We start from the raw sequence: 9,688 nt of genomic DNA, 5'->3' as shown, positions 1-9,688 counted from the left end.
GCCTAAGAGGAGGTGTGCTTAAGCATTCCTGGGCTGGGCCCCTGGCAGGACCCTGGTTTTGTCCTGTTTTTTGATGGGGGAGGTCAGAGGGAGCTCGGAGCTCCATTAATCAAGTTAAGCAGAGCTGGTGGTGTACACGGCCGAGATGGCCCCTGCCAGATGTCTCCCGCCCCTCAGCGGAGCTGTACTTGAGACTACACTCCACTTCCTGCTCTGGCAACGAGGAGCAGGGGCTCTGGCAGCCCTCTAATCATCTTGGTGGCAGATGGAGCACGTCTGTGGCTTTCTCTTTTTATCCTGTGAGTTCATAGAAAATAAATGCAAGCCTGATTTCCAAGAAGGTGACGATAACAGTAAATCAGTCTGTTAACCCCAGTGTCTGGCCCCACATCTCCCTTACCTCCCGTAGGCCACTGGGCCCATAAGCAGACAGATGTGTCAAGGATCCAGGTCCTGGGCATCAGAGGATTGGCACCGCCTGAGGAGGCAGCACCGCGGGTGCTCTGAATCCTGGCTCGGAGCCCGTCTGGGATCCAGTGTGTTGGGGGTGGGGCGGGTGGGAGGTGGTCAGCAGCTAACAGCATTCCAGTGCTGCCTGGTCTTCTCCCCTCCCCCCAAGCTTCCCCACCTTCTCTCTCCTCACCTAAGCAGCACAGATTTTGTGCAATGACAAGGAAAAGGAACATTCAGTGCCAGGCTTTTAATTACAGTTGCTTCAGGCTGCTGGCCTCCATGCCAAATGGCCACATGGAAAGGATTCTATCACACCAGAAAGCCAACAGGGTCCAGTCTGTGGTGCACCCGGCACCTGGTGAGGCTGGGGCTGTGTTCTGACCAGGGAAAGGCTGAACCCAGATTAGTTCACGTGGGCCTCAGAGCAGCTGGGCTTTCGCTGGAGTCGCTGGGCCAGATGGAACTGCCCGCCGAGACCCTTACAGCAGATTCCAGGGAAGGCCTGTAATTGGGTGGGAGGGGGATCTTTGGGAGGAAGGCCAAGCTGCGGAAGTATGATGGGATGGGTGATACTGGGGGGCACAGCCGAGAGAGGAATGTGATAATCCCGTCCACAACACTTCACAATCTACAAAGAGCTTTCCGCTTTCTCCAGCGTGCTTAATCCTCCCATCAATTCTGCTTAGGAGATTGGGCGCAGAGAAGGGAAGTCACTTGCCCGGAGTTAAACAGGCAGGAAACCAGGTCTGGAGCCCTGGCCTCCCACTGCATCCAGCAGTCTCCATGAGGAGGTGAGGCCCTTGCTCAGGGCAGCACTGTGGTGACAGTGGTGAGCACCACGTGCTCAGGGACTTTGGAGACGGAGCACCGGCTGTGCAAGGACCAGGACTTGTGGCTGGCAGAGGAGCGGGGGCTGGGGGCTTTCGGAGAGCTGCAGGGACCCAGGCCAGGCAGGCAGCAGGAGAAGGCGGCCTTAAACTGCTCCCGGAATTTGCCTTGGTTGGAGACAGAAGACAAAGCCATAAGGAGATGGATGAAGCAGGAAGGGCCTTGGGCCCAGGGACACCCACGCAGCTCCAGCCCAGCTGCCTGTGAGGGGGTGGGAGGGCAGAGTAGAGCTGGGAAGGAGAAAGCCCCAAGGCGGCCTTGGCATTGCCAGGGAGAGTGAGGACAGAGGCCCCGGAGCAGTTCCCAAGGAGAAATGCAATTTTCATCTGATTCCTTGACTGCTCTCTGGCTCTGAGCCCGGCTCGAAACGTGGTGTCTGGCTCAGGGGCCTGGGGCCACCTCTGCCCTCCTTGGTGGGTGGGTGGAGGGGCTCGGACTCACCAGCTATGGCTAGGCTTTCCCTAGTGACGGGAAGGACAGCAGCAGCCTGCAGGAGGCACTGTGCTCGGCACCTCTGCCTGCCCTCCCCCCACCCCCCACCCCTCCCCTGCTGGTCCCAGCGCCCTGAGAGGCTGGCATCCTTTATCCTCACTGCGCAGGTGAGACGCACAGAGGTGCAGCGACTTGCCCAAAGTCACCCAGCCAGAAGTCAGGCCCGCTTCTCGTTCCGGAGCCCCTCTCTTGAAGGGGAGGACAGAGTAGGGAAGAAGGGACTACCACAGCCAGCTCCATCGGCCAAAGGACACCAAGGAAACAGATTGTGTCTGGAGCAGAAAACGCCTTGACCGCGCTTCATTCGCCAGCAAGCCTCTCCGGGGCCCCAGCGGAGGGCCAGGCACACAGTAGGTGCTCAGTAGATGGAGACGAGACAGGAATACCCGCCTCTGCTGCAGCCCTTAGCTCTTCTGTTCTCCCCCCTGAGCTGGAGACTGCCGGCTAGCCTTCGGAGAGTAATTCTTTAGTCTCAATGAGGGTTGTGATATGGACCCCCGGCCCCTCCTTCTTCAGCCTTTTCCCAAAGATTATCATTCCCAGGCTTGAACAGGCATCTGGACCAGTTCGTTAGGCCTAGTTCTGGAGCCAGAGGCCTAGTGAGCCATACTTCTGCTGAGCCCAGGTGGGTCCAAGGGTGGAGGTATTACCGCCGCGAGCCTGGGAGGTTGGGGGAGGAGGTGCAGACAGTGGGACAGCGGAGGGGAGAGGCCTGGGGTGGGCCGAGGGGACGGGGGATGCCTGGACTTCCAGAGAGGGGAGCAAGAAGGCTGGTATTGGAGGCAGGTGGATCCAGGGACAGCCCCCCACATTCTGGCCACTCTGCCAGTCCATGTCTAGCTGGGCATGGGGAAGCCCTTCCCCGGCCCTGGGCTGCCTCCGCTGGTGACCCTCCCTTATCTGGATGACTTGGCTACACAGTCATCCTCTCAGCCCTGGGCCCTCTTCCCATAGGCCAGGCTTCCCTGGAGCCCGTGGTGGTCAGCCAGGGCCAACTGAAGGTCCCGCTGGGCAGGCACAGGGGGGAGGGGGAGGGGAGATGGCCTAGCCCCTTCCTTTCCCACCCACTCACTGGTCTGCGTGATCTGCACAACTGGATCCTGGGTGCTGGTCAGCTGGTTTTGGCGACTCTGGGGAGTGTGTGGCCTGTCTCCCACTCAGACCAGGGCTCCTGGGCAGGGCCGAGTCTTCCCCGAATGGGAGTTTGCAGAGCCAGCTCAAGATCCCCAGGCGGGAGCCGGGATGTCCTCTGGGGCCCTCCCTTTATTCAGCCTGGCTTGGGGGCGGGACTGCCGCCCCCTCAGTGGCCCTGCCTCCCAGCCCACTCACCACTGAGGAAGTTGTAGATGATGGGGTTGACGGCGCTGTTGGCATACACCAGCCAGTGGGAGAAGGTGAAGCAGGCATAGACGGCTTCTCGGTCGCTGGCTTGGTGGAACATCCCGAACACCCTAGGACCAGGGGGAGGACAGTCAGAAACAGGGTAGATGTGTGTGTGTGTGTGTGTGTTCCTGTTTGTGTTGGGCGGGAGTCACTATCCTTCTCTAAAAGACAGGAAAGCCAAGGCTCAGAAAGGGAAAGTGAGTTGACCAAGGTCACACAGCTCACGAGTGGTTATCAAGTGCAAGAGTTCCCACTGCCCCTTCTGTCCCACCATGTGGCCCTTTCCTGGGCCTTTAGGTCTGAGGTCTTGAGCACAGAAAGTCTGACCAGGGTGGGTGTCCGGACAGGGACCGGGGTTCATCCGCTCAGTCACCAGCTATGAGATCCCCTGGGAGCCCCCATCCACTTCCTCATCCATCCTCACAGCAACACGATGAGTCAAGCAAGACATCATCCATTGTTCAGTTAGGGAGGGGCAGAGAAGTGACGTGACATGCCCAAGATCACAGGAAATGATCCAGGAAGTGGCCAAGCACAAACTCACCCCGAGATTGTCTCATGACAAACAGCCCGCTGCTCTGTCCCGGCGCCCTGTGGCCCCTCCACGCACTGAGCCCCTTGTTCCCTCCGCTTCTGGTGCTATTCCTCCAGATACCTGCGGGCCTGCTCCCTGGGTCCCTCCCTTCTTTCAAGTCCCTGCCCAATGCCATTTCCTTGGATGAGCCTTTTTTTTTTTTAACCCTTGTATCTAAAAAAAAGATTAAAAAAAAAAAACCCACACAAAACACACAAAACCCACTAACTCCTGTCACCGTCACTCTCCGTGCTCTTTCCCTATTTTATGTGTCTCCATAGTGGTATCCCTGCCTGCCAGTACGGTGGAGACTTATTTCTCTGTCCCACTAGATGTAGCCTCCATGAAGGTGGAGACTTCGTCCTGTGAGCGTGGTCACTGTGCTCCCAGCCCTCACGAGCTGATGGTTGAGTGAACAGATGGAGAAATTGTCATAATAGCCCCGCAGGCTACAACTGGCATTCTTCACAGTTTACAGGCGAGAAACTGAAGCTGGGAGGCTCAGAGAAGAGAGGTGACCTGCCCCCAAGACCACACAGTGGGTGTGAGTCCTAGAGCCCGTCTTTCCCCAAAACAGAGAGAGGCTACCGCCTCTCCCCTCATGCTCTCACCTCTTGAGGACGTTTAGGACACTGATGGGCAGGTAGCAGAGGGCAAAGACCAGCAGCACCACCATCAGCATCTTGGCCGTCTTCCTCCGCGCGCGCATCTGCTTCACCTCAGCCAGGAAGGCCCGGGCCCGGGGCGGGGGCTCTGCGCTCAGGCCCGGCCCCTGGTCATCCGACTGGTCTGAGGGGCGCTTCCAGTTCCTCACCAGGGCCAACGTGGTGCCAGGGATCTGTCCGGCACACACAGAGAGGGCAGTGGTGGGTGGAGCTCCTCAGGAGGGCCATTCTCCTTTGCTGGGTCCTGCTCCGGGTGAACCCCGGGGCGCAGTGGAGGTGGGCCAAGGGAAGGAACCTAATATTCATGATGAAGACCGACCCTCTGGAATGGAGGGTGAACAGTGTACTTTCATCTTCCACGAGCTCATTGTGAGCCCCCCGTGGCACGTCTTCAGGGAAGGTGTTACTGGCCCTTAGTTACAGATGAAGGAACCGAACCTCACAGAGACAGGAGACTCTTGAACATCCTCCCAAGCTACCCATCCATCCTCCTCAGGCCATCGCTTCCTATTGTGGGGGCAGGGGTGCAGGGTGAGCTGTACCCGCCCCCCCAACCCCGGCCTGTGCCTGACACGGGGGAGGCCTGGGCAAGGAGCGAGCAGGTGAGCAGGTGAGCAGCATGGAATGGCCTGGGCCTCAGAGCACAGTCCCTGCCTAGGTCACTGCCCAGAAACCTAGGATGGTTCCAGGCTTCTGGAGAAGCCATAGATATCCTTGAAGCCTCTCACACCACTGGACACCTGAATCACCCCCCAAAAGAGGGGTATGGGGCTAGAGTTGAGGGAAATTAGGGTCTAGGGCCAGCTCAGCCACTCACGAGCCATGTGAGCTCGTTCAACTCACTTTCCTTCTCTGAGCCTTGGTCTTCTCGTCTATTAGAGGAGGATAGGGACTCTTGCCATCTTGACTGGGGGGCTGTCAGGGGCAGATGACAGGTGTTGGTGGACTGCAGGGTGGCCACGTTCTGGTCTGCATCCTCTCCTTGCCCAGGCACAGGACCCAGAACTTAGTCCCCCTAGTGCCCAGAACCTCTGAGCATTCCCCTCACCCCCCCCCAATACCCACCCCCCGAACCTGATGTCAGTGGGTCTGTAACGGAGACGAGCGGGCAGCTCCGGAACCAGAAAGGCTCTGCCACTCGTCGGCTGTGGCAAGTTGGCTGCCCTTCCTCAGCATTTGCAAAGGGGGTACTACTGCTTCTTCATTTAGTTGCGAGCAAAGTGCCGAATTTGGCAAAAACACAGAGGTGCTGTTATTGTGGTGCTGACCTGAGCACTAGAATGTCACAGCTCTTCCCCTGGCTGGCTGAGGGATTCGAGAGAAGTTGCTTTGCCTCTCTGGGTCTCCGTTTTCTCATACATTAAGTTGGGGATAATATATGATGGTTGGGAGGAGGCAAGACTAGCTGGAAGTACATGGTACAATAAACGGCAGCTACTGGTGTCAGAACGATGATTAGATTTTAGATACTGAAACCGATATTAGTTGCTATTCGGATCCAGGGTAGGCACCAGGGCTTTGGCCTTGACCTCGACATGTCCCTGGGCCTTGCCTCTCTCTGGTGGCAGCCAGGATGGCAGGTTCTGTCTGTCTCCTTAGACCAGTACCCCTTTCCCCTCCCAGCCCAGACAGTGACACCAGAGCGGGCCTCACCTGGTGGCCCCAGAGCTTGCGGAAGATCTGGAAATAGGCCATGGCCATGAGGCCCAGTGGGGCCAGGTAGGTGACAATGAAGAAGCAACTGTGGTAGATCTTGGGATAGAGGTCATCTGTAGGGGTCAAGACATACAAGGGCCAGAGATTCCCCCCTTCTGGGAGCCTCCAGCCTGTTCTGCTTAGCAATGCCACCCTGCCCCATCTAGAGCCATAGAGCCAAACAAGCAGCTGGGCCTCACACAGGCACCGTGGCAGAGAGAGCCTGGAGTTGCCCAGCCCGGAGGTGTCCATCCTGGAAGGAGCCCTAGCAGATGTCTAGACTGGAGGAGGTACCCACCCTGGAGGTATCCTTGCTGGATGCCTGTTCTGTGGCATCTGGCAAGGGGTTACCCACCCTGGGAGCACACCCCATAGAAGCCTGCTCCAAGGGTGTCCTTTTGGGAGATGGCCACCCCGGGAGTGCCCACCCCAGAAGTGCACTGACAGGCGCCTGTGCTAGGGGTACGTGTCCCAGAGGTGCCCACCTCAGGGATGCCTGCTCCAGGCCCCCACCATTACCTGGCCAGTGTTCATCACAGACGGAGAAGAGCCGGGTGCGGTTAGCTAGCTCAGGCAGCACGCTACTGCATTCCATGACGGCAGCCTGGGGCACCGTGACGGCCAGCGACACAGCCCAGATCCCCAGGACGGAGCCCCGGGCGCGCCGGGCGGTGCTCTTGAACAACAGTGGGCGGCAGATGGCATACCAACGGTCCAGGGCGATGAAGCTGAGAGTCAGCACTGCCACTGACACGGACACGGCCTGCCCCATGGGGACACAGCATCAGGCCTCTTGGGGCCCGCCCCAGACATGGGGTGAGTGAAGGAGCTCAGAGTCCTGAAATGCCAGGCGGCCAGGTGTGGGGAAAATGCTGACCGCACCGCTTACGAGCTGTGTAGCTTCGGGCACATCACTCACCTTCTCTGAGCCTCATCTGCAGAATGGGAATATGTCCTCCACCTGGTGGGATTCTTGTGAGAATCAATGAAATCACAGGTGGGAAATGTCCAGGTTGAAACCTGGTACATAGTGGGGGCTTCCCTACTATGAAGAATAACTTTCACTTATGGGACCTACTACATGCCAGGCACTGTTCTCATTATCCTCACAACAACCCCATGGTGCATACTCTTACCCCATGTTACAGATGAGGACACTGAGGCACAGAAAGGTTAAACAATTTGCCTAAGATGCATTTCCTCCCCACCCTGTCTTTATTCCCAGCGTTCCCAGGGTTAATCTGTTGAGTGGAAAATCTTACAACAATGGAAATCCAAGAGGCATTTCTTTCTGCCTAGGGATGCCATCCCTTCCCTGGGCTGTGAGGAAAGAGCCTTCCGCAGGGAGGCAGACATGAGCCGAGGAACAGAGGTGGATGTGGATGCTGCCTTCGGGAGTGAACCCTGCCTTCTGGGGTCCAGGGAGAGGGACGAGGAATGCAGCTGAGGGGCCATTCTGGCCTCTGGCCGGCCCTCTTTCCACCCCCCCCCCAGCCCCATCTGGACATCCTGATTCCCACTGCTGGGGGAGGGCAGGCCCTGGCCAGGGTTGGTCTCCTCACACCTGCCCCCTTGGAACCAGGGAGCAGGCTCAGCATGCATTTGTGTCTGTCACCATCTGCTTGTGCTCTCTCCTCTGCAGTGCGCCCAGGTGCCTGGAGGTGACTGTCCGTGTGTCCAAGGGCTGTGTGCGTGTGGGTCTGCGGGTGTGACCACGAGGGGATCTCTGTATGAGTGTGTGGGGCCGGGTCTGTGTCCTCAAGTGTCAGGCCCCACGGCCTGGCCTTGCTAACAGTAGAGGATGACACGGCAGAGGAACTGAGCCACAGCGTCCTGTCTGAAAGGTAAGTCTGAGGGTCACTGAGGTCTATGCAAGGCCATGGTTTTTTGTCCTTGGGGTGACAGAGGGGTGATGGACGGCGCCTGGGTGGAGCTCACCTGTAGATAGGGGATGACCTTGCAGAGGGCATGACCAAAGAGCCAGGACTCGGTGATGTCCACCAGCAGGCTGGCTGGAAGGCAGATGGTTGTCACCAGCACGTCAGCCAGGGACAGGTTGACGATGAAGTAGTTGGTGACCGTCCTCATGTGGTGGTTCCTCCACACGGCCAGGCAGACTGCAGAGCAGTGGGGGAGGTGGGAAGAGGAGGAGGAGGTGAAGCCAGGGACAGAGCCATGCCCGTCCTCACAAGTGAGTCTCTTCCCCCATGGCCCCCATCCCCCACGGCCCCCATCCCCCACACTCCCCAGCCAAAGGGTGGTAGGGGAGGGGGAGAAAGAGAAGCCAGGCCCAGGACACCTTCCAGTCCCCAGGGCAAGTCCGCAGCACCACAGGGATCTAAACACCTACCCAGCGTGTTGCCCACCAGGGCCACAAGGAACACAGCCACATAGGCAGCGATGAGGACCCACTCATACTGCTTCGGGTACAGATAATCGCGCCACAGATAGCTCAGGAACTCGTCTTCATAGTCGGGAGGCACCTGTGACGGTGACAGTTCTCCGCCACCAGTGGGGGTCCCAGTCTGGGCACCTGGGTTGGCTGAGGGCTCCATGAGCTCAGGAGCTGCTGATGCCGAGGGGCATCCTGGGCCTGGTGTGGGGAGGGGAGCCCAGGCCAGGCCTCAGCCCACTTCCTTGCACGCAGGTCTCTGGGACCCCAAACCTCCTGAAGGAAGGAGGGGAGGAAGGAAGACAGAACATTAGGAGTGTGTCAGGCAATTTGCACATAAGCTCCCTCAATTCTCAGAGTGCTGTGGGTTACAGTGAGCCTGAAGTCGATGGAGAAAGATGCGGCTTGCATCTCACTTCCATGCAAGTTGCTCTTGGATACCTTACATCTCCCCTTTCAGCCTCGGTTTCCCCATCTCTCCAAAGGAGTAATAACTGTACCTACCTCCCAGGGCCGCGGTGAGGCATAATGAGCTCTAATGTGAGCCAAGTGCTTTACCCAGGCCCTGGCAAGGGGACCCGGCTTCAGGGCCGACTCCGGTTACCATTAGAGAACCCTGTTTTGCAGAAGCTCAGAGAGGTTGAGCCCCTTGCTTAAGGTCACAGTGTTACTATGCCAGGTCTGTCTGAATCCCCGAAACACCATAGATTTGCGAGGGGAAGCCATCCCGATTGCAAATGTTCTCTCCTGAGTCAGTTCACAGACCTGAATTTTTGGTTGAAAAAACGGTCAAGGGAGGCGTTAGAGACCCAGGCCCCGCCCGCCAGACCTGGACCCTCCCCGGTAGGACACACAGTGGAGGCAGGGGTGCAGGAAGGAACTGACGACCTCCCTGCAAGAGAGGAGAGCCCCAGGCCCAGCAGCCAGGCCCCTCAGACCCCCGGATCGCCCCCACTTGAATCCCCGCGGCCGCGATGCGCCCCGACGGCCGCCAGGGGTCGCTGGGCCGGCGCGCAGGCTGCTTTCTCCATTCATAAATTGGGCCTCGCTCCCCGCCCCTCCTCGCTCGCTCAGACCCCTCCTTCCCGCGGCTGGGCACAGACGACCCCGGACGTGTGTAGGACGGTTGCCGGTCCCTGGAGACCA

The 9,688-nt window shown here is 58.6% G+C and overlaps 1 protein-coding gene across 1 annotated transcript; it reads right to left on the bottom strand.

Annotated features, from left to right (window-relative positions):
• Positions 1–774: 774 nt before the first annotated feature.
• Positions 775–8,705, bottom strand: HCRTR1 (hypocretin receptor 1). The gene is made up of 7 exons (XM_027567902.2): positions 8,501–8,705; positions 8,089–8,267; positions 6,670–6,913; positions 6,109–6,224; positions 4,402–4,628; positions 3,163–3,284; positions 775–1,448 (listed from the first exon to the last, which is right to left on the bottom strand). Exons 1-7 carry the CDS (start codon positions 8,703–8,705, stop codon positions 1,258–1,260), a joined length of 1,284 nt encoding a protein of 427 aa, XP_027423703.2. The 3' UTR covers positions 775–1,257.
• Between the last annotated feature and the right edge of the window lie 983 nt (positions 8,706–9,688).

The sequence above is a fragment of the Zalophus californianus genome, chromosome 4 (assembly GCF_009762305.2).
Source record: "Zalophus californianus isolate mZalCal1 chromosome 4, mZalCal1.pri.v2, whole genome shotgun sequence".
NCBI lineage: Eukaryota > Metazoa > Chordata > Mammalia > Carnivora > Otariidae > Zalophus > Zalophus californianus.
The sequence above is the reverse complement of the archived record's forward strand: the minus strand, read 5'-3'. Positions and strand labels throughout refer to the sequence as shown.